The 25,376-nt window shown below is 42.7% G+C and overlaps 1 protein-coding gene across 1 annotated transcript; it reads left to right on the top strand.

Moving 5' to 3' along the window:
* The first annotated feature begins 7,281 nt into the window (after positions 1 to 7,281).
* On the top strand, positions 7,282 to 15,777 carry FETUB (fetuin B). The gene is made up of 7 exons (XM_004473709.4): positions 7,282 to 7,558; positions 7,820 to 7,930; positions 9,017 to 9,104; positions 11,027 to 11,193; positions 11,929 to 12,030; positions 14,317 to 14,400; positions 15,307 to 15,777. Exons 1-7 carry the CDS (start codon positions 7,334 to 7,336, stop codon positions 15,652 to 15,654), a joined length of 1,125 nt encoding a protein of 374 aa, XP_004473766.2. The 5' UTR covers positions 7,282 to 7,333; the 3' UTR covers positions 15,655 to 15,777.
* The last annotated feature ends 9,599 nt before the right edge of the window (positions 15,778 to 25,376 follow it).

The following is a 25,376-nucleotide window of genomic DNA, read 5'->3' on the forward strand; positions in this document are numbered from 1 at the left end:
TGATGGTTGCAAAATGATCATTTTCGAATTCTCTTATTTCTTCTACATTTAGCAATTGACATTGTACTGTAAATGATGATTTTTTTCCCTCTCTTATTTAGTTGGTATCAGTATGGACTCACGGATTATTACTTTATTCAATGGGTTGGATAATTCACTACTATTATTATTTATTTTGATTCTCAGATTGTCCCAGATTTGGCAGTATATTTCTCTCAAGGTAGTTTCTTTTTCTGTAAATTTAGTTTTCTTTGAGTACTTCCTCAACTCTGGCACGAAGTGATCTTGTACTCTGCTTTTTCTTGAAATCAGTCATTTCTTCCGAGAGTCATTGTTCCTTTTAATGGGGAGTAGTATTTAGAACACTGGAACTGAGGACTAACTAGGCTCACTGCTACTGGGACATTTTTATTATGAATTTATACTGTGACTTCTAATTCCAATCCAAGGTCTCAGAGTTCCTCCACCAGCTCGCTCTATCTCACGGTGAGTACACTGGTTCCCCAAATAGCAGTGTATTTATTCCTTTGCTCAACATTGCAACATGCGCAAAATAGGTTCAGGAATTGCTACATCCATTCCACTATGGAAAAACAAACTCACTAAATAGAGTTCAAGATTTGTTTGCATATCTGTTTTTCTTTAGACCCATGATCTATAGGCAAAAAACTGTGTTCAAAAGTTGCATGGGTTACGTTTTTCCCCCTTTCACTGTGTCTGGTATTCATTTGAAACATAGGCTCCTTTCTTTCTGTATTTATTTAATTTTAGTTCCCCACTGCCAGCTCTGTTGATTAATTTTGCTTTGAATATGATTCCAAAAGTTAAACCCATACAAAAAGAGACTGAAAATAGTGGCAATTTTGAGTAATTTATTATTTTTGTCTTTTATTTTTTGAGAATTTTTAAAAATTATTGCTAGATATAGCCTCACTCCTCCAACCCAATAAGGTTTGGTGAGATCTCCCATTGGAAACACTCATTTTCTATTCAACCCTGCCTGTCCCCTTAGCCTCTTTTTTCTTCATCAGAATCTCCTTAACCCCAACATGCAGACCAGATCCAGAAAAGAAGCAATTAAATCAGAGCTCCCACTGTGAGAAACTCTGCAGAGCTACGGCCCCTCCACGAGAATGTGTGTCTCTCTCAGGTCCTGGTCCTGCGAAATTGCTGGATGTCACCATACATGGGTATTAGAAAGGACGCATGCTTTGGATGACACAGCAATCGAACAGGGATGAAGATATCGCCCAATGGGGCTTTACGAGGATTAATGTAAATACATCATACTTAGCACAGTGCCTGGCACCCAGCAAGTGTTACTTCCCTTCCCTTCTTTTATCAGTATGTGGGCAGTACTGGTCAGGGTGGAATGTGGCAATAAAGCTGGCCTTTGGCTGCAAAATACACGAGAACCAGCTTATATAGGTAAAAGAAGCCAACTGCCAGGAGACCACACCATCCAAACTGGCCAGCATCCTCCTCAGGAAGATACTATACCTAATTAGAGTTTAGTCTACTGCCTAGGACCCCGCCTTTAATTCAGGATCAGGATGTTTGTCCTGGGCACTGGATTCCAGCTAATGAAGGCTGCAGCTCAACCAAGTATATTGTTACTTGGCATTCTGAAGACACAGTGCAGTCTGTTCGCAGGTTATAAAAGGAGGATCAGAGAGAAAGAACTTGTCAGTGTTGGTCCTGCCTGCTGGGGAGATGCTAGCAGAGGCATCGCTCTGTGGTGTAAATTAACAAACGGGCTTCTGATTTATACATCAGTTGCTTGTGTGTCAGGGCAGTGTGAGTTGGCCACTAGGCCTGAGTGATTCTGGGTCCTTGGGAAAGGCTAAGCGTGTGACCCACAAAGCTGAGGCCCTGCCTCAGGTGCTGCTTCCTTGGGAGGAGTCTGTGTCTGAGATGCTTCTGGCATCTCTCTTCATAAACCAGCACTGGTCCCTCCAACTTCATGACAGTGAGAGTGAGATATGGGCTTGGAGATCCTACCTGCATTCCCTGAGAGCCCCTTCTTACCTTTTAGAATCTCTTTGGTGGGTGACCAAGAGCAGGCTGTGGGCCAAGCACTTGTTTGTTGTGTAGGATTTCACTTGATCCTCCCATCCATCCTAGGGAATTAGCTTTGGTCTCAATTTATTAAGGAGGAAACAGAAGTTCAGGGGGGCAAGACACTCATCCTTGGTCACCCAGCTGATGAGTGGCAGAACTGGGATTTGTACCCAAGTTGGTTTGCACTCAGAGTTTGGGCTCATAAGCACACAATATAGATTCTTGGAGGAAATTCTACTTTGGATGCTGTGAGGCAGATTTGCCCTAAAAATATGTTTGATACCAAAAAATGTGCTTTAAACATACTGAAACGTTCATACACTCTCTAAATATGATTAATGAAGGTTAAGAGAGAGAGAGGGAGTTTCCAAACGTAGGGAACTTCAGGAAGGGGTTAGTGACAGCCTCAAAAAGGTGGCCTGAGACAACTGGGTGGGTTGGGAGTGACAAATGCCATTCAGTTTCTAGAGTGGACAGTGAAGGGTTGGCAGGACATTGAAAGTAAACCATGTAATTTGCATTTTTTACTTTTACTGCTCCTGCTATCCCTCCCTAGGATGTTTTCCTCGCTTCGCCCATCAGGCAGACTCCTATTCATCCTTCAAGTCCAGAATGACACCTCCTCTGGGAAGGCTTTCTTAACTTCCCCAGCAGAGCTAGTTTTTCCCTCTGTAACTTTCCTAGAATCCAGTCCTTGAGGGTAAGAATTGTGCCTTCCTCTGAAGCCATGTAGACTGATACAAACCCTGGCACTGGGACTTTGGGCAAACTACTAAAGCTCCCTGTTCCTCAGTTTCCTCATCTGTACAATGAGAGTAATAGAGGTACCTACAGTCATGGGCTAGTTGTGGGATTTAGATGAAAGAAGGAGCATAAAACCTTTAGAAGAGGTCTGGGTGCATGATGGGAACTCATCAATGTCACTTATTATTTATAATGCTCGGCCTGGACATTATGTGGAGTAGGTGTTCATTCAGTTTGTGGTAGGAAGGAAAGATAAAGGGAGGAAAAGGAAGAGAGAAGGAACCAGAGACAGAAACCATCTTTAACCAGGGCTGTGCCAGCCTGATACTCTTGAGCTGTGGAGTAAAAGCTGTGGAAGCCGCAGGTTTCCTCTCCCTCTCAGGACAGTACTTGGGACCTCCATTTCCAACTCCCAAAGTCCCAGGCACAGCACCTCTCCCAGCTCTGCAGCTAACCATGCCTCACTTGTCTGACCTCTTTCTAGACTAAATCCAACAATACCAAATCCCTGCCCTGAATCACACCTGTGTCAGGAGGGGTCAAGCCAGAAAATGATCCTGCTTCCCCCTCACTTAAGGAAAACCAGCCTCATTTCTCTGCTCAGGTGCGACCACTTCACTGTCATGGGACCTGGAAAAGGCCCCCAACAGAGTCACAAGGCACTCTCTGAAACAAGGTGGGAGGACCACAAGGTACAGTCACAGCAGTGACAGCGGACACTGTCCCGGCATCCTGTGCTAAGCACCTTACATGCATCACCCCTGTTGGTGATCAGTGCTCACCACAAACTCAGAAACTGGAAAGTACCACTTCCTTCCTTTTACAGAGTAGAATCTCAGGCTCCTGGGGCTAGACCTGTGCTCTCTAACAAGGAAGCCACTAGCCATAGGGGACGATGGTGCCCTTGAAACATGGCTAGTCCAATTTGAGGCGGATTGATACTAAAATTTCCACCGCCTATGATGGGGACCAAACTTAAGCATGCCTGGGGCAGGGGTCCTGGGGAAGAGGAAACAGGCCTCGCGCCTTCCTTGAGTGGGTGTAGCTGTGTGCGTGCTCGCATGTGCAGGCACAGGTGTGCTGGAGCACTGTTGTTTTATAGACAAGGAAACTGAATTCTATGAAGCACCCGCAGTGTCCTCAGGCTCTCTACCAAGGAATTTAAGGAGATTGACCTTTTCCTCATACCACCTCTGCCAGGGCTCCCAGGCTCTGCAACCTGGAAGGTGACTGCGCTCAGTTGTTTGAGGCTGGGTTGAAGCACAGATCCTGGGTGGTGGTCAGCAAGTGCCACCGTTGGGGAGCAGAGGAATGATGTGCCCTGGAAATGGAATGAGGTTAGGTAAAGAGAACGGCAGGAACCCCTTCTCGTTAGAGCTGAGAGGGACCTTGGCCAGTTGTCTCCTTCTAATCCCAATTTCAACAGATGAGGGAACCGGGCTTCAGAAAGATTATGCCACATCTTCTAGGTCACACAGCTAAGGGCTGGCTCAGGACCTCTGGGACAAAGTCTGCTGCCCTTCCTGCAGTTTATCTCCTTTTAATCTGTGTTTGTTTGAATCCTGCTTTTCACTGGAATTGCATTGATGGCCATCTCCTGTGTGTGCCTGGTACATTTCCTCAGTCTCCAGACCCTTCTTTTGGGGTTCCTGTCCATTCCAGTACCTCAGGCCTCAGATCCTGCCTGAATTCTTTCTGAATATAGCACAAACCCAGTGAACGCTTGTTCATTGGGATCACTGAAGCTGAATTTTTGTTTTACCCCAGAATTTGAATGTCTGGTTTCTACACTCATTTTGCTTCAAATAAACCCTGCCTCCCATCCTAGCTCAAAGAAGAAAATGAAGATGAGAGCTGGAACTTTAGATTTGCTTTGCTAAATGAGTCCTCAAAAATTGTTCATTGGCGTCCAGAAAATAAAGAGGTTGTGATGATTAATTTCATGTGTCAACTTGGCTAAGTTATGGTATCCAGTTGTTTGATCAAGCCAGCCCTGCCCTGATGGTTACTGTGAGGGTATTTTGTAAATGGACTTAAATCCATTTAGTCAGTTGATTGAATCTGTGACTGATTATATCTACAATCAACAATGGAGATTGTCTTGAATGAAGAGAAGAGTCTCCTTATCCAATCATCCGGAGGCCTTAAGTGAGACCTGAGAATTTCATCAGAGGGATAATTTCTATCTCTACTTCAGAAAGACAGCCTCTTTCTGAGGAAGTCAATGTCACCTTCATCTAGTTTCCAACCAAGGCCTCCTCTACAGAATTCAGAATTGCTTATTCCCATACTCAAGTGAACCAATTCCTACAATAAATCTCTATATAATCTCCAGTTGGTTCTGTTTCTTTGGAGAACCTTAACTAACTCAGAGGTTAATAAGTTGGAGGCTATATCTTACTAAATCTCATTTTTAACCCTTGATTCCCCAGAGCCTAACTCAGTATCTAGTGTTCCAGAATTTTCAGTAAATATTTGTGAAAGTAGAATTGTCATGATTATATGTATAATCATAGCTACCACTATGTGCCAAGCGCATATAAGGCAGGTGCTCTGATAAAGCCCCATTTTACAGATCAGGCTAGTGAGGTATACAGAGATTAAACAATTTCCCTAGTTCATTCACTTGGTAATTGAAAGAGCTGTAATTGAGTATGGCTATAAATTTAGGTCTGATGAAAATAATTCTAAACCAGAAGGGTTCTGGCCCCAATTCAATTATAGTTTTTGTTTAGATGTTCTACCTTCCTAAACCTCAAATTTCCTATTTGGGAAGTATCCTGGTTGGATTCATTAAATTATTTCAGTGAGCCTGTATACTACCACCAGGTGGCCCATAATGTTATGATTTAGCTCTGCATAAGCTATTGTTATCAAATGAGAAAAACAACTTTTTTCCACCAAACATTTTAATGAAAATTTAAATTTTACTGCCATAGCTAAACACAGTAATTTTTATTAACCGGCATCACAAACCATTATATTCAAGTTTAATATGAAACTAGAGGAGAGTTTTAAATGAACATAGACACTTCAGAAATATTCATTGCCTTACTTACATTTAGTTCACTGCTCTCAGCTACGGGAAACTGCACCAGGGATTTCTGTTCAGTCAAATGGGTGTTTCATTCTCTGTCTTCTGAATATCTCCACTTGAAGTCAAAAGCTTCTGTACTCCTGGCCAGTTTCATCATAAAAACTTCACGGATAGCTGTACTTATCTATCAGGACAGCAACTCAAAAATGTGTATTTTGTAGGTTAATATTAGTTATTACTCATAAAAAGCTTTTTTTGTAATCAAATAAGTGTAGGAATCTCTGGGTTACACAGGTCTCTTCACTCCAGAGTTGCTGAGAGACTTCAGCAGCCAGTGTGCCCTGCCGCCCCTACCAGACTGCATCTGGGGACTGGATGGGTCTGGGGGGCGGGAGGGGTCCTCGATAGAGTCCCATGGAACTTTCTTTCCCATCTCCTACTCTACATGCTTCCCTCCAGTCGGGGCTGTTTTCTGTCATGAGAAATTACCTGTGTTTTTGTTTTTGCTTTTTTTAGGAGGTACTGGGGATTGAACCCGGGATCTTCTATGTGCCAAGCAGGAACTCAAACACTGAGCTATGCCTGCAAGCAATTTTTTAAAATACAGTGTTTTTTAAAGGATATTTCTCTTTCTGACATCTCCTAATCAGTAGAAACTTCAGAATGCCAAGAGAAGGTAAGTCAAGTCCTAGCTAGTGTGACCCTGATGTTCAACCCACCATCCAATGTTTCCCTCTCTCTTAGCACAACACAGTTTAACTTTTAGTCTCTTAATGAAGATGCTTATATATGGCAGCATAGAAGATATGGTAGATTTGGTGAATGATGCTAGGAATTTAAATACACAATTAAAGCTTATTAAAGCTCAGTCTTTTAAAATAACCGAAATGGGACTAAATCGAACACTTTTTAGCCAGATGCCCAAAGTTCAAAAAGGATTTCACCTGGGCTTCCCATGACAACCCAGGTCTGATCTAACAAGCAATGGTGAACATGGGAGGCTGGCCAGGAAGTTTGAGCTCCACAGGCACCTCTGAGACACTGGCCCCATGTTCCATGCCTGAGACAACTATTAGTGAAGCCGAAGAGATCATCAACCAGAGGGGACAAGCGAGGGGGAGATGGTGACACTCCCGCATGTTCTGATTCAGGTGGAGACCTGGCCATCACCAGAGTCCGATCAAGACCTCCTTGGAGACTTATGCAACGTCCATCATGATTTCTTGACAAATGATTAGGAAATGGTTAACAAACACAGAGAGAGAGTCAGGGAGGCCTCAGGGGTGTGAGATCAGAAATATTGGCAAATCCTCTCCAAAGTGTTGACTCACGGAAGTTCACGATTAGAGCTCAAGGTAAGAAGGTGGGACCTCGAACTTCAAATCCTGGTCACCAGGTCAGCTTAGATTACAAAACTGTCAAGTCAGCTTTAAAAGGAGCCCATCCCTGCAGCTCTGCCGACGGACGCACACTGCTCCTTGCTCCCGCAGGATGGTCCTGCTCCTGCCCTTGGCGCTCTGTGCCCTGGCCGCTTGCAGCCGGGCTGTGTCCCTGCTGGGGCAGCCCTTTGACCCCTCGACCCTCCTCCCCCGGGGCTGCAATGACTCAGATGTGCTGGCAGTTGCAGGCTTTGCCTTGCAGGCCATCAACCGGGACCGAAAGGAAGGCTACGTGCTGAGCCTCAACCGAGTGAGCGATGCCCGGCAACACAGACAGGCAAGTAGCGGTCCCTCCTCCGGGCAGGGGTTGAGACAAGCCGTGGCTCTCCTCTGCCAGGGGGTGCTACTGTGCTCTTATGGCTATTAGGAACATGTGCTAATAGCGTCCTATTCTAACACTTCTCTACTGCTTAAGGTCTATCAGGAATCTTCACCAACATCGTATCCTTTGCTCTCACATAAACCACAGATAATTTTCGCCCAGTCTGTAGGGGTCTCTGCTTCAGGTGGATGTGATGCACTTCTCTCTCTCTTGCAGGGTGATATGGGAGCTCTGTACTATCTCGCAATGGATGTGTTAGAGACAGAATGCCATGTGCTCACCAGAAAGTCATGGAAGGACTGTGGAGTGAGGAGTCTGCACAAATCTGTAAGTGTTTTTTCTCACTGTGTCTGCCCTAGAGTTCAAAGGTGAAGGCTGCTCCTGTCCCCTGTCTTCAGGGTCCTCCACACCGTGGGGCCCGATTGCTTACTCAGCTCTACAGAACACACTTTCAGTAATCAGAGGGGCTTCTGAGATGCCTCATTGGGGTCACACAGACTAGAGTTAGAGTTAGCCCCAAACTGTTTTCTAACTCCAAGACTCTTGTGTGCACTCCCGACTAGTATTTTAACAGTGAGGAAAACCCAAACTCTGAGGTCTGTCCATGCTAGACTGCAGAAGCAGTGGAGGAATAGCTTTTGGTTGGTTTTATGTGTTTTTTTTTAATAAACACTAATATGATGTTTGGAGCTGGGGAAAGGGTTACAGTATGGGAGCTTTCGTGAGGGTCACACAGATTAGACTGGAATCAAAGAACCAACAGGGTCTCAGCAGTCATCCTTTTGAAGATGGCATGAAACATGCTTCAAAATACTATGTCGGTTTTCATGGGATCTCTGTTTCCCTGCAATTATATCAACTGATTGAAATGAAACTTTATCAAATGAGTGTAGGACATTGTTATAACTGTTTAGAAGTAAACTATTTGATCAAGATATAGTTTTCTAACCAAATTTATCAAACTGACCCTTGGCATTTGACATTTCTGATTGGGAGGGTGCCTTTCCACAGTATGATTCTAGCTTCTGCCATTAGCACTCAAGGGTTCCACGGTGTCAGTGCTCACCTGTACCAAGCTATGGAAAGACAAATGACACGGAGGATAGAGAGCTCCTGGGAGATCTTTACTGGCCAGGACTGGGGTGGTGGTTCATATCATTTCTGCTTACCTTCTTGTGGTTTGAATGCAGTTATATACTGTCCCAGCTAACTGTGAGACGTGTTAGGAATGGTAGTATAGGTGCATGCTAGAAGAAAAGATGAAACAAGTTTGATCATCAGCTAGCAGTTTTCAGTAAAAAAACAACCAAAATTTGATTTTAAGCCTCACCGTACTTTACAAAAAACCTCTAAATTCATTAAAACCTAAAGTATATTACTCCATTGTCATAAAATGTTTTTGTTTGGTTCCAGGTGTATGGTCAATGCAAAGCCATATTTTATATTAACAAGCCACAGAGGATTCTCTACTCACTGGCCTATAACTGTACTCTTCGCCCAGGTAAGAGACCAGGCTGACTTTGTTCATTTTAGTAAAGGTAGGAAAGAAACAATTAAGCAGGGCTGTGGCAGGAGTGCATAGGTTTTCTCCTGTCCTTCTTTTCCTTTCATAGCTAATACTGGCCTCTTCACTGAAATTCATCCTACAGTGTTTCTCTCCTCACAGTTAATATTCCACATTCAGCCTAACAGCTCTCCATTGTGTGCTACAGCAAATCCTAAATTTTCCATCTGCCATAAAGGACATAAAGTGTACAACTGTTCCCAGGTTCCCCTTCTAGCTCTCTCTGCCACTGTTGTCTGGTCTGCACCAGCTCTACCCTCCATCCACCCAGATGCCTCCCTACCTCTGAATCCACTTCCCAATCACTGTATCTTGCTCTTGCTGCTCTCTCCACCATGCCTGACCCCCTCTGATGACCACTGCCCTTGAATTCTTCCCTATTCTTTAAGGAACAATGCCACTGCTGTGTCTTCCACAACCTTCTCTGTTCAAGAAAGAAACAATGCTCTCTCCTGCTCTACAATCCTATAGAATTTTGATTAAACCAGTCAAGGAGCACAGATTCTGCACTGCCTTGATTTCATGCCTTATATCTTGTAGAGTACTTTACCCCTACTTCCTCCTTGCTCCTTCCCCACTTACTAGTACTTGTAAGGAGTTAAAAATGTTGAAGAAATGTATAAAAGGATTACAACGGGATTGAAGGTTGATAATTTGAAATAAATACCTGTGTTTATTCTGGATCCTCCATTTTTCAAGGGGAAGTATTTTGAAAGCAAATTGCTTGCAATTGAAAAATAAGATATGGCTAAATGTCAAATACTGTGTGCATAAGAAATCCATGGTGGATCTAGTTGAAGGGCAGATTCTGACTCCATAGGTCTGGAGTGGGGCCTTAATTTCTGCATTTCTATCAAGCTCCAGTTGATAATAAAACTGCTCATTCCTTTGAGTGACAAGCCAATATCTCATTAGCCACAACTTAAGCTTTTTGTTATGAAGACAAGACTCACCTAATATAAATTAGAGAACTGCAATTGAGAAAATAGCCCCAGTACTTAAATGAGAGCCTAGCTATCAGAGCTATGGGAGGTCACATGGTGATGGGGCCAAGGAGTGAGGCACGGGGCCTCATCTTCCCCACAATTTCACCAGTCCTCAAAACATACCTGAATAAACATGCACCTAATCAACAACAATGTGTCTGCGAAGGCAAACAACTTTTAGACAGGTTCCCTAGCCTGACTCTTACACTAGATTTGCCATGTCAGCTCCTTCCAAACATAAACATTCTTTTAATACCACTAGCAAGATTATTTTACTCAATAGCACAATGGTTTGATCATCTTTTGCTTTCTGACTCACTTAGAATTTATAATCAAATGGATGGGCTATCCATAAAAAGTAAAAAAAAAAAAAGACTCAAGCATTTCCTAAGTACTTACCATGTGTTAGCTGTTATGTTAGGTTTAGAGGACCAAAAGGTAAATAAGACATGACAGTAATGAAATCCCAACCTGGAATGAACTCAGTCTACTTTACAGAGGCAATGATGATGGAATATATTGAGTTCACTGGGAGAATAAGTTACATACATATATATACACACATACATATATATATATAAAATATATTTTTAGCAAATGCCTGAGGTAAATAATTTTGCGTGATGTCAAATATGTTTTATTTGGATTGAAAAAAAAAATGACAGTAATGCATGTTCATTGCAGTAAATTCTCTGTAGCAAGCTAATTGGCTTTTCAGGAAACGCTGTTCTCACTCCTACCTTGCCAACAGTATTATCTTTATATTTCAATATTAGTCTTTTTTAGGTCATATGATCTATAGGGTTGAACCCTACCCATCCCCTGCTACCAATAAGGAGATTATTTTTAACATGCTTTCTTTGGCAACAACAGTTTCTCAAAGGATTCACAGTAGATGCCCGGACTGCCCTAGACCCAGTTCCGCTGATTTGTCTAATCCCAGTGTTTTGGAAGCTGTCACTGAGTCTCTCGCAAAATACAACAGTGAGAGTACCACAAAGCAGTACTCTCTTGTCAAAGTCATCAAGGCTTCTAGCCAGGTAAGGCTAAAGTACCCATGCCAGTTGTATAAATAATGAGTCTCATAACTGTTGCTTTAGAAACTTAAGCAGTGAGGCGACTGTCAAAGCAGTCCTTTTGATGAGAACCAAAGAACGTCTTTCTTTACATCGCCTACTCTGGTAGAACTGAAGTGCATTCAAGCATCTTTCAGTTTCTGAGTCATTCCAGGGTTTCCACAAATATCCTGTCACTAAGTTTTTCTTCATTGGCTTAAGGCAAGAAGGGAAATGGACTCACATTGTCTCTTCCGTAGATTCTACTTATGTGCACTATTTACTGCCACAGCCTCCTATGTGATTAACCAAGGAACATTTAGCAAATCAACTTCTACTCCAAGTTAAGTCCTGTTGTGGAAGTTGACCTATGGGTTTGGGGTAATGGAAGCGAGGTTCTTATATTGGCATTATGTTGAAATCTCTATCATATGAAGACAAACTAATAAAAGAGAGTTATACACAAGGGGAAAAAAAAACAAGGAAAGAATGGAGGGCACGCTCAAATCCTTAAGAAGGGAACAAAGGTATGGTGATTACATTTTCTAAATAACAAAATCATAATGCATGGTTTGATCAGTGTGGGAACTTGTGGGGACAACAGGATTGATGTGTTGACCCTGGGCATGTCTGGTTTCTGTAAATGTAATGTCTCCAAACCTGAGTTGTTCCCTGTGGGGGAAGGATTAATTTTTATTTCTCAACTCTTATTTTAAACAGTGGGTGGTTGGCCCTGCTTACTTTGTGGAATATTTAATCAAAGAGTCACCATGTACCAAATCCCCGGACAGCAGCTGCTTGCTTCCACCTTCTGATTCTGTGGTGAGTGTTCCTGGATGACATTTAAGAGTCATGTTCACAGATCGTCATATAGTATTTGTTGAGTATCTGTTATATATGAGGTGTTTTAAAACATAAAATGCTTTTATTCCCTCAAGGAACTAATTGACTAGTTAGAGATAAGCAGGCCCATATGTAATCACAAGGGGTTTTATTCTACTGTATGTATAATTTTCTTCAGCAATGTGATCATAAGGGGCAGTATAAAGTAGATAATATTTCTGCAATGGTTGATGATGGTCCAGCTTTGATTTGAAAAAGTCAGTACATTCAGAATACAGCATAGTGTTACAATTCCAGGGACAGCCCTTTAGGAAAGATAAACTCCAATAAGCCTTCATTCAAAGGATGTACCAGGATGCAGGGGGTCTTGAAACCATCTAGAAGAAATGTAAATTGGCTAATTGTGTTGGAATGCAATTGGGCAAAATGCATTGAAATGATCTGAGATATTTCTTATTTTTCAATATAGACATTACAGCTACAAATTTTCCTCTAAGGAATGCTTTAACTGCATCTCTTATGTTTTATATGTTGTGTTTTTTCTCTGTTATCTCAATGTATTTTCTAATTTTCCTTGTGATTTCTTCTTTGAACCACTGGTTATTTAGGAGTGTGTTATTGAATTTTCATGTGTTGAAAAAGTCCCAAATATCTTTCAGTTATTGATTTCTAATATTAATTACTTGTGGTCTAAGAATGTACTTTGGAAGACTTTAATAGTTTTAGATTAATTGATCCTTGTTTTATGGCTTAACATGGTCTCTCCTAGATAATGTTCCATATGCCCTTGAGAAGTCTGTGTATTCTGCTATTTTTGGATGGGATGTTCTATAGATGTCTGTTAGTCTAGATGGTTTATAGTATTGATCAAGTCTTCTATTTTCTTGTTTTAACTTCTGTCAGTTGGTGAGCTTAGGCCCTTATATGAAGAAGAGTCTAAATCTGTTCTTTTATCCCTTCTCCACTGAAGCTCTCTTTTGCTTAATTCTGGTTCCTCCAAGATTCAAAAGCAGGAAAGAGGATTAGAGAAAGTGTAAAGAGTCTTTTTACATAATTGGGCCTGCAGTTGTAGTATTCTCTTGGTCATCATTAAGTCTCTATGAGACAGGCTCCAGTGCTGCTTCTCTCGAGTACCTTAGGGATGTATTCATTCATAGTTCCTTTGCCAGCAGGGTGATGGATTCTATAGCTGACTCTTTGGAACCACCCCTTCTTAGATCTTCCCTCCATGGTTATTTACTATTAAAATACCCATTCCCTGAAAGGTTACTCCTTAGGTGGATAATTTAAAATTAGCTCTACCAAAAACATTTGCTTGTCCCATGGAAACTTCACAGATTCTTCTAAAGTCAAACAGTGAAAGCAGTCTGCACTATTGCTGTCCTCTGTCCTTACCCTACTATGTTAGGCTGCTTTAGCCAGGATCCTGCCCTCAGGATTTTCTGAGATGGAAGCAGACATGAATCTCCAAAACCATCCAAGTCCCCAGTGCATAGGCTCACATGAAAACACATCTCAGACTCCACCCTGTACTCTACCCTATTGTCAGCAACAGATATTCCTATGCATTTTGGCAGCTCAGCAAACCTTAGCAAAGGTGGGAATCACCAGATTCTACTTACTGCAAGCACCAGCAGTCTCTCCAGAGGATTCTTTTAAAGAGAAAGGTGAATCACCATTCCCTCAGGAGGACCTGTATTAATGAACTTTCCCACCTTAAGTAACTTCTTCTCTCTTTTTATACGTTCTGGCAATGGGTGATAGGGTGAAGTTCAGAAAACCTGTTCAGCCATGTTTTAGTAAGTTATATGTGGATATGCTTAGAAGCTCTTCTTTAGAAATGGGGACATTTTATTACATATTCTATTTATAGTTCAAAATGTATATACTCCATGACCCAGAAATTATTCTTCTTAGAATTTGCCCTATGGAAGTAACTAGGGATATGTGAAAATATGTAGGTTCAATGTTTAAACACAAAAAAACCACAACATAGATAAAATTCAATTACTCTACAAAGACAAAAACCGTTTAAATAATAGGGAGAACTATTATTAGGTAACATAGCTGGATGATCACATGGTAGAGGATTTCTAGAGAGCATTGATTCAGTGCCTGCCTATTAATTTGGAGGAGCACAAAAAGGTTGATTGGCTATATGTCCATACAAGCAGAAAGCAAGGTGATTTCCACTTACGATCATTAGTAGTCTTAATATCACATGATGTTTCTTTTACTTTTCTTTTCTTTTTTTTTTCCTTTTAGCCTGTTGGTCTTTGCAAAGGATCTCTGACGAAGACAGATATGGAAAAACTTATCTCAGTGGATTGCGAATTCTTTGAATCTCAGGTATTTTTCAACCTAATTGTATTTCAGTGAAGAAAAGGGAAGGTGCTCTGTATTTTCACTGCCCCTAGTCCAACCCTTGCTTTTCTTTTTCTCTGACCCATGAACTCCACTTTGCTCAGGCCACCAAAGGCCACGTTCCCAGGGCAGCTGGTCAAAACCTGGCGCACTTTGATTAGCCACAATGTGGTCCTGCAGAATAAGAAAGCACCCTTCAGGCACAGTGCCCGCAGTTGCACTGTGTCAGCCTTCCAGGACTCTGGTGTATCGCCCCAAAACCTTGCTCAGAACCATAAGGAAAACACATCTCCCTGGAAACATCTATCCCATTCCAGAAGTATTTATTGGGCACGGATTAAGAGCCATCCCGGTGGAGTTGAGGGCCACTGAGAGAAGCCGCCTGGGTTCCAGTCCTGCTCTGTACCTGCGAGCTAGGGATTAGGGCAATGCCTGACCTCTCTCAGTCTCGGTAACCGCATCTATAGAATGGGATTGCAACCCCTAGCTCCTTCCAATCCCTGTGAAAAACTGGGGAGAGGACCTGGACGATGGGTGCTCTACTAGGCCTGGCATGGAATGAACAATCAGTAGAGGTGGCTGCTGGTACCTTCATGGGAACAGGGGGACCAGCCCATGGGGATTTCAACAAGTCATTAAACCACTCAGGATCATTCATTAGATCTGACATTTGTGAGACTTGCATAAGTCCTCACAGGTCTCAGCCCCCGCCCCCCCCCCCCCCCAGGATTTCTCTGTTGTGCTTTTCCACTCTTCAGCCAGGGGGCCTGTCCCTTTAGATGGTCTTCCTTTGAACCATTCCCTCAGAAAGGCACAGAACAGCTGAGCCTGAGCCCAGGCACGTGAGGGCTTTCCCTCTGAGCTCTGCATTGGGAATGTTTCTTATTTCAGGCTCCTGCTCCTGAAGGTGATAAATCTGCCGCTGACCAGGAACAGGAGAAAAAGGCAGCTCCCACCCACTCGCCCTCAGAAGCTGTGCCAAAAGGGTCTGTCCAGTACCTCCCTGCCCTGGATGAGGAGAAGCCCGAGGAGTCCCAGCCAACAGGCCCTCATGAGGCCTTCCCTGTGCATCTGGACCTCACCACGAACCCCCAGGGGGAGACCCTGGATATCTCCTTCCTCTTCCTGGGTCCTGAGAAGAAGATGCTGCTTGTCCTGCCTTTCCCCCGAAAAGAACAACGCTCTGAGGAGTGCCCAGGACCAGCCCAGAATGCTGACCCCCTCGTGCTCCCACCCTGAGAGTCGCATAGCGGTTTCCATGGGGCAGAGGAGCCCTGTGGAGCTGAGAGGGGTGGGGAACGGGAGAGAGACGCAGTGTTGAAACGTTGAATTTGGTCAATAAAGTTTGTCTCTTTGACTCTCCTTGGTCTCAGTGGTTTTGAAATTTGAGACTAAGCCCTCTACTTGGGCTATGGACTTCATCCCTTCCTAAACTGTCCAAGATACAACTCTCCGTCCTAATGGGTACTTCCTTTTGGCTGATAATTTTCTCTGACAAAGATGGTGCCATGATTAGTTTGGGGCTCTGTAGATTGATGCTCTAATGCTACTGGGACAGGAGAAAAAGTCCGGTGGCGTTGAGGCACTGTGCAATGAAGTCAGTGATGATGCAGATGAAAACAGGTCCAAGAAGAAGGATGATGATTAGCATGATCAGTGGTGAGACTGGGGAATACAACGCAGAGGTGTTAGGCAGAAACCACTGAGTTGATTCCCAGATGTCCTGGGGTTGCTGGTTTATGCTGTGAAGCCATTTGGCTTATTTGAAGATTTTGTGGATCCCAGTTCAACAGGATGTGCTGGCAACAGCCCAGATACCTCCTTCTTCTGCCAGTAGGTAATCTAAAGCTAACTAGTTCTCCATCATTATGGCTGTGAGGGAATTGAGAGATGCAGCTAGTCCTTGCAGGGCTTGCCCTGTTCCTTCAAGGATGGCACAGAGGTTGTGGAATACGTGTTCTTGGTGTCCAAACCTATCCAGGGGGTTAAAAGTCCGAGTCCAAGTCCTATTCCTATTTCAGCAAGAATTAAACCAATAGCCCTTTTATTTAGTGTGGGAGAAGTAAAGTTATAAGGGTGGAAGTTGGGGTCTATTACAGACCTTTTTTTTTTTGGTCAGTGAGAAGGCAAGGAGATGCCTTCAAGGAGAATCTAGAGTGGTATTGCTTCGGAAGGCAAAACCTGAGGGGAGACAGAAAAGTCTTTGCTCCATGAGGAAAGAAGTAAAGGAATAGTTTAGGAGTCATTTTAGACAATTGGGCTAGGGAAGACAATGTTTGCTACAGTCTAGATAAAGAAAGTGGAGTTAACTGCAGCAAATAGAAGATGACATAGGTAACAAGAGTGCCTAGGTAGCCAGTCAGGGTGTTCTTGCTCTCATGGGGGAGACCATACGTTAGTTAAGAAAAGACACAAAAATTTTAAGCATGCTCAGCCCACGTCGGGAGTCTTGGGAGAGCTGTCCATCAGATGCCGGCTGCCTCTGGACCCAGAGGAGGAGCAGGGTCAGGTCCCAATGCTTTCAGTGGTCCACACGGGGGATGGGGCTGGTTTTAGGTGCAATAGGTGCACCTAAACAGGAGGCAACTCCTCAAAGCTTTGCAGCACTGGGTGTGGTAAGGAGGACCTGAAAGTTTCCTTTCCACCAGGGCACAAGCCTGTGTTTCTGAGGATATCATTTCTAATACACCTATTCCCTGGTTGCAGAGTTGATGGAGAATTGCAGATATCTGTAGAGAGAGACTCAGAAACAGCTTCGCCGGGTTCAGAAAAAGTTTGTGGGAGCTCTGGTCAGTACGTAGCCTATGAGGAACTACCTTTGGCAATTTGTGACTAGGTAAATAAGGTCATGGGCCTGCCAGTAAATATCTCCTAAGGGGACGGTTGGTGAAGGCCAAAGGGCATCCCTATAAATTCTTGAGGAACAGGGGAGAACTTTGACCCAAGGGGGGCAAAATTGTTCAGTAAGTTTTCCTAGCTGTGTCTTGAATAGGCCTTGGTGCATTCCGCTAGCCTTGATGATTGGGGGTGCTAGGAAGAGTGGAGGTGATTCAGGATGGGTACAGATGACAGACGTTTAGAGGGGTGTTGCCCTGTAAAGTGGGTGCCACTGTCACTATGGATTTTTTTTTAAAACACAGTCTCCATGGTGTGAGGCACAAAATTTTTGCAAGCTGAATCTAGGTCACTTCAGAGGCTGCCTGAGACAAAGTCCCAGTGGCCAAGACTGGACTTAGCAGGAAGGAAGGCCTTGAGGTACTGCACCCAAGGGGCTGTACTAGCCTGCGGGGTGATAATGATCAGCATGTCTGGGTTAGTACCATGCATGTATCCCCTCCTCTTTCATTCACAGAGAACTAGAAGGGAAGGGAGTAATTAGGAAGCCCCAGGGTAGGGGTTCTAACAGTGCTTGCTGCTGCAATTTGGGAAGGAAAAACTGGGCGGTTTGGGAGATAAATGCAAAGTCATATAAGCTATAATTCACCTGTCCCACAGCTCTTACAATCCTTCCACCACCTCTACTGCAAAAGGCTGTGAGTGTGGAAAGGTGTCAGGGAGGGTGGGTGGGATAGCAATGGGCAAAGCGAGAGTATAACCAAACAAGCAATTAGAGGAGCTCCTGGGCTCTGGGAGTTGCCACCTGGTGGTTGATTTTATCTTAAAGGGAAGGGAAGGACATTCCAGGGGAGACCAGAGATGCCAGATGCTGGCACATATCTGTACTTCTAACAGTCTGACTGATCGTGGGTTGTTGCTACAGTGGCAACCAAGTCAAGCAAGAAGTTGGAAGAAGCCCCATGAACCTGGAAAAGAAGCCTAAGGGCACAAGCACAAATGTTTACGAGGTGCCCAGAGGGGGAGGTTTTCTCTTGTGAGTAATACAACAGTGGAACTTCCTCCCATAGACCCTAGGAATTTGCTTCCAGTGGGCAAGATCTGGGCTCACAGGCGTTAACCCTTCAAAGGAGCAGGCCAGACGACAAATGAGTTTTATTACCGGTGGCAGCTCCTCTATGGCTGCTTTTTCACCACTTTTAGAGCAGGCTAACTTCAATGCTGGGTTCCAAGAATTAAATATTTACTTCAAAAATTCTAGGGAGGAAGCAGATGTGGCTACCATTTAACACATGGGAGGTGCTTGGTTCAGTTCCTGGAGCCTCCTAAAGAATACCATGAACTGGTATGACCGGCAGGTGCAGCAAACTGACACAAGATGACACCACAAGAGACACAAGAAGCAAGACAATGAAAGACACAACAAAATAGGGAACGGAGATGGCTTAAGCATTTAGGTACCTCCCTCCCACATCAGAGGTCCCGGGTTCGGTTCCTGGTGCCTCCTAAAGCAACAAGGAAGACAGACAGATACAGAAATGACACCACCAAGGGCATGGGGAGAAATAAGTAAAATAAATCTTCAAAAAAAAAAATTCTAGGGAGCTATTAGGTTGTGCATAAAATGTAAATCATCTCAAGACTTAAAAATAACAATTAGAGATGAGCCCAGGGAAAATATGACTGCAGCAAGATTTTATAATCTAGGTCCTAATTACTTGAAATAAAGCTGTTGCTGGAGATTATTAACTACAACTTATAGTAGAAGTTTTGTTTCATTTTACTTTTACACCTTTACTAAGATTATGTTAATCAATGGGTATTTTACTTCAGTGGTATAGGAAAAAAAAAACTTTCCTCATTATTTCATGAAAACTTAAGATTTTCAATGGAATCAAGATTATCTTCCCTCCACCACCTTAGTATGCAGATTCAGATGGCAATTGACAGGTTTCTTTGTTATGAAGTTACTTTTGTAATGCGGTTATCCAGGTCTAAAATTAGCATGGAAACAGAACAGAGAACAATAATATTGCTAAGTTTTTTTACTATCCTTCCTTGTTTTCTCTAAATAACAGTGAAACTGTGTGAATGAAACTATGAAAGCAACTATATTTTGTACTAGCAGAGTTTTTAAATACCTAAACACCTTAGTTAATACACTTTAAGATGGTAATACACAATTTCTTTTAAACAAATATTAATGGCACATAAAAATATTTTTCCAAGGAAAAAATAATGTAATGTATGCAATTTAATTTTATATGAATTGTGAAGCTTAGGAAGGTATTTTGTCTTTACAGTTTTATTAGATTCTTTGATTTAACTTATACACAGTTTGGAGAGAAGTTTTTTGCTTAAATGAATTACTTTTATTTATGAGGACCTAAATAAGCATTCAAAATATTTATTTTAGGTTATACTTTATTTTTATAAGATTCTTAGATTGCAGTGTCTTGAAAAGTACCTTTGCTATTTCTTTTCCAAATAGTTTTGTTTTCCTAAATTTTTGCATGACTTTAGCAGCAGTTCTGTAAATTAATTGGCGAAGGTTTAAGTACCCAGGCTTGTAGTTCTGAATGGTAAAGCTAAATTCTTAACAAGCTCACTGACTCTTTATTAGGTTTTGGAACATGTTGTTATTATTAAAGAAGGGGAGTTAAACTAAGTTCGAACCCAGAGCGAGAAGGCAGAAGGATTTGTAAACAGCACCAGAAGCGCAGCTTCTCCAATTTCTGGGACGCTAGGTGTATTGGTTTATCTTTAAGCAATTTGAATAGAGCGCTTTTAAGAATTTTTATTTAAGTTAGTATTACCCTCCGGAGGTAGGAAAATAAACATTATACAAACAGACAGACACAAACGGAGAAACACGAAAGTACAGAGATGTAAAACTATTTTCCACGACAGTAGAGAAATAGCAAAGAAACAAACAGAAGAGAATTCTCTTCCCTGACAGCTGAAAACCGAAGCTGTGACAGAAGGCCTGACCAGACTTTAGCTCAAGAAACAGATTTTGACCTCAACTACAACGTGGCTGTAGCTCAAAGAGCCCGGAGGGGATGGCCTGGGAGCCAGGAGACTGCCCCAGAGAGGATGGAACTCAAAGGATCCCTGCAGCTACCTCGCCCCACTCTTGAAGCACCAGAGGCATGGTCCCAGCCTCTACCGTCAGATCCCACTTCTGTACACCAAGTACTGTTGTGCTGAAAATAAAACAGACTATTTTTAAAAAGGGTGGGGGTGAGGTACAGAGTAAGTTTACTGAGCTAAAGTTGCATTAATGCAGAAGCAACACCAACAGAGGCTTCTGCTCAAAAGGTTCAGTTGGGGGAGCAGCTTATATGGCTACTTGGGACAAAGGGAAGGTATGGGAGGGATGGGGAGGGATAAGGGGGACGTAATTTATTCTTGGTATGTGCATTCGAATGCTTTACGAGGCTATGGGGCTGCTTGAGCCCAGTTTGTCAGTCAGTAAGCAGGGGGTTGATGTAAGACTATGGCTCTCTGTGGTATAGAGACTTACATTATTAAAAACTGAATGCTAATAATGGTTGAGGTGATGAATGCACAACTATGTGATTCTACCAAAAGCATTGATTATACACTTTGGGTGAATTGCATGCTTTATTAATATGTAGCAATAAAATTGATTTGTTAAAAAAACCCAAATGTTATATATATATGCTACCACAATTTAAAAAAAAAATTCTCCCCCCTCCCTCTACTGTCTGCTCTCTGTGTCCATTAGCTGTGTGTTCTTCTGTATCTGCTTGTATTTTAATTAGGTGGCTCCAGGAACCAATTCTGGGACCTTCAGGAGTGGGAGAGAGGTGATCATTCTCTTGCACCACCTCAGCTCTCCAGTCTGCTGTGTCTCTTATAATGTCTCCTGTGTCTCTTTTTGTTGAGTCATCTTCTGTGCCAGCTCTCTGTGTGGGCCAGCACTCCTGTGCGCGGCAGCACTCCTTGTATTCTCGACACAGGCCAGCACTCCTCATGGGCCGGCTTGTACACGGGCCAGCTCACCTTCACCAGAAGGCTCTGGGCATCTAACCCTGGACCTCCTCTATTGTAGATGGGAGCCCAGTTGCTTGAGCCACATCTGCTTCCCTGTTACCACAATTTAAAATTGAATGTTATTAAGTTTTGTCAACTGATGCAGTGATTCTCAGAAAAAAAATTAGACATTCATAAATAAGTACATTGTCACATTAGCTATAGGAAGAAATAATTGGAATAAATGTACATAGCCCAAATGTAGGAATGTTAAATATATTCTGTACCTATATAACATGCAATGCCATGTGATATCTGAAAATAATCTTTGTGAAGGAGATTTAGTGATTTGAGAAAGTACATATATAACAATGTTAAGGGAAAATGCAATACTTAATGAGATATTATAAGAAATTGTTAAAAGTCCTTCCTGTGACAGGAGATGGAGTCTTAATTTTTATTTCATAATATTCTGTAAAATTTTGTGGTTTTTCTATTTTCTGCATGGGTTGTGTTTATGACTAAAATTTTAGAATTTTGAAAAAATGTAAAAGAAAAACAAAAATGCTATGAAAAATCAAAAATAATATTTATAAAGTTTATATGATGTCTATTAATACCTGGGAGGGAAATGGAGGTTAGAAATAAGTAAGTCCTCAACCACAGTAGAGGGGAAAAAAATCACCTGTATGTTCAAAATAATTCCAATAATGTAAAATCATACATATTCAATATATTCAAATAGGAAAATGTCTATGAAGACATATATAATAGTTCATCATGATTTTTCTCATGGTGGTACTGTTAGAGACAAATTTTATTTTCTTGTTTTTTCCCCCATTTTCCATGTTTTTCCCCAATGAGCACGTATCCTGTTGTGAGAAAAACAGCTTTAAAGTATAAAGATTCTGTTAATTGACTTTTTTTCTGGTTACTTGGCCAGACCAGAAAGAAGCTGAATGGCCAGGACAAGAACAAGGAGGCAAAATCTATACACCCTGGTTCTGCCCCAGGGGACCAGTATGTGCAAAGTCACCATGATCCTCCCCATTCCACAGCTGAGGCCATTCCCTGGCTCGGGAATGTACAGGAAGCTTTCCCCAAACCAAATGTCACTTCCTAGATCCTCAGATACTTCCTGAGGACAGAATACCTCTCCTATTCACCATCACTGTGCCTGCCCATCACCCCCAACCATCACCATCCCAGTCCCCTTATCTATTCCTTGAACTTTCTAACTTGAAGCTACCTCAGGTACTGGAATGACAAGATTAGCACATCTGCCTTTAAGGGAAAGAGGACACAGGCATTGGTAGTTATCACGTAAGTCTTGGCAAGCACCTTGTCCTCATTCTTGATGCCCTTCCGCTCCTCTCAGCATCCCCATCCCCTTTCCCTCCACTAGCCTTTGACTTGCCTCCCAGCCTACTGTCCAGGGTGCCCCATGTCTGGTATGGCAAATTGTTTTAGTTTCCTAGCTGCTAAAACAAACGTCATACAAAGGGTTGACTTAACAACATGAATTTATTGAATTGCGGTTTCAGAGACTACAAGGCTTTCTTCCCCCTGGGGTTGGTATTTTCTGGCTGGCCAGAAATCTTTGAGGTTCCTTGGCTCTTCTGTTACATGACAATGCTCATGGCAGACTCTTCTCCTTTCTCTTCCATATTTGACTGACTTCCAGCTTCTGGCTACTCCTCGTGGCTGCTTCTTCCATGTCCAATTTCCTTTGCTCGTAAGGACTGAAGTATATTGAATAAGACTCACCCTCATTCAGTTTGGGCACACCTTAACCAATACCATCTTCAAAGGTCCTATTTACAAATGGGTTTACACCCACAAAACCAGGGGTTGGAACCTGAACAATCCTCTTGTGGGGGACACAATTCAATCCCTAAAACCAATATAGCAGTAATAAGAGGTATTAATACTCCTTAAAGAGCTCAACTCATTGAAACATGAAACAGATTTTGTTATAATCCATAGCTTTTCTCCTGTCCCACTGGTTTGGAGTCCTTTGACAACACTGTGGCCAGATTCCATATTATTCTTTTCATTCTGAGTTGCATTGGAGTGGTTGCATTTTGTTATTCAATTAAAAGCTCGTGTTGTTAATATGAAAAGCTTCAGCCTCACAACTTGTCTCTTCTACTTTCTGTATCTCTGTGACTCTGAGAGACAAAGTCTACTTTTCATAACCACCACTCTTTCCTTCTCTCTTCAAACTCTTTCCCTTCCTTCAGATAATATCTAGAGTCCCAGGTGTTTGCAACCTGACTACATGTTGGAAATACCTGGGGAGCTTTTTAAACAATAACTCCAGAAGCTCTGATTTAATTGCTCTGGGAGAGGCCTGAACATCAGGATGTTTTAAAGCTCCTCAGGGGATTCTAAGACAAAACCAAAGCTTAGAATCACTGTCCCCCTCCCAGGTCCTCACTCTCACTCAAGAGAAGTAAAGAGAACATTCTACCTGCATGACTAGCTGCTTGCTGGTAGTGAGGAGGGACCTGGGCTCATTTCCTCTGGTCTGATCCCTCAGGTCTGTTGGGAACAAGGTTCCATAAAGGCGTTTTTGTTTCTTGGAGGGGAGGATCAACTTTATCCCAGCTCTTTACATGCTGAGTCCAAACTCCCAATTCTGACCCCACCCCGCCCTGCTCCTCACAAGCCTCTTCTCTGAGATGGGCATCCAATTGCTTGATTCCTGCTTGCACCATCTTATCATCCACATGGACCAAAGCACTCAGCAGGATTCACCTTGTCATGCTTTAAGGGCCACAGAGAACTGGGACAATGTGGGGGGTGCCCCAAATTCTCCCTAATTTATTGCTTCTGGTACCATTTCTTCAGCACCCATCTGTGCAAAGAGTTGTGTTGGTTGCTTTACACATCTGTACATATTTAATTTTTACACAGTCCTGTCAAGAGGTATTATTCCTTGTCCTACAAACAAGAAAAATGAGAACCAGAGAAGCTGTGTCATTTACCCAGCATTGCATGATATCACATTGTAAGACAGTAGCAAAGCCAGGGCTGAAATTCAAATCTGACTCCAAAGCAACAGCCTCTTAATCATTCTACTCCACCTGAAGCCATTTCTTTTCATGGTGTAAATAGTTGAACATGTTCCCTCCCTTAGATAATGCAGGTGCAGTCTACTCAGGACCTTTAATACCATAATCCAGGGGTTCTTAACCTTTTTGTTCCATGGACCACTCTGCCAGTCAGGTGAAAAACACAGAACCCTTATAAGTCCACACTATACTGTGTATTATTTAATATATATATCACACCCACACCAACATGTCTCCATAAGAATATTTTTTTGAATTTCAATTCAAGCTCACGGACCCCTTGTTAAGAACTGCTAGGGAAGCAGATGTGACTCAAGCAATTGGTCTCCTGTCTACCATATAGGAGGTCCAGGCTTTGATACAAAGGGCCTCCTAGAGAAGGCAAGCTTGCCCGTGTGATGAACTGGCCCACATGGAGTGCTGGCCTGTGTGGAGTGCTGCCCTGCGCAGGAGTGCTGGCCCACACAGCGAGCTGGTGATGCAACAAAAAGAGACACAAAGGAGAGATAATAAGAGATGCAGCAGACCAAGGAGCTGAGGTGGCACAAGAGAATGATCGCTTCTCTCCCACTCTGGAAGGTCCCAGGATCAGTTCCCAGAGCCACCTAAAGAATACAAGCAGACACAGAAGAACACATAGCGAATGGACACAGAGAGTAGACAATGGAGAGGGGGGTGAGATAAATAAATAAATAAATAAATCTTAAAAAAGAAAAAGAACCCCTGCCATCATCCAAAAAAACAAGTGATAGTGGAGATTTTAGGCTGAGACAGGCACATACATGGAGAAAAATAACTTTATACCCTTTCCATGACCCCTACTCCCCATCCCCCACCCAACCTACTCAATGCTTGTGGTCAAAAATTCCTGCTAGAAAATTCCAGATTTGTGCAGATCACAATTTCACCCACTCATCAGCAGTTGTCTTAACTTTCTGACCTCAGGAGCCACTAATCATTTACAGCCTGTTGATGGATATTTTAACCAGGGGTCAGGGTGAACATCCCTGGTTACACAACAAAAATACATAAAGTCCGTGTTTTAATCAA

This window comes from Dasypus novemcinctus, chromosome 4 (assembly GCF_030445035.2).
Source record: "Dasypus novemcinctus isolate mDasNov1 chromosome 4, mDasNov1.1.hap2, whole genome shotgun sequence".
Taxonomy (NCBI): domain Eukaryota; kingdom Metazoa; phylum Chordata; class Mammalia; order Cingulata; family Dasypodidae; genus Dasypus; species Dasypus novemcinctus.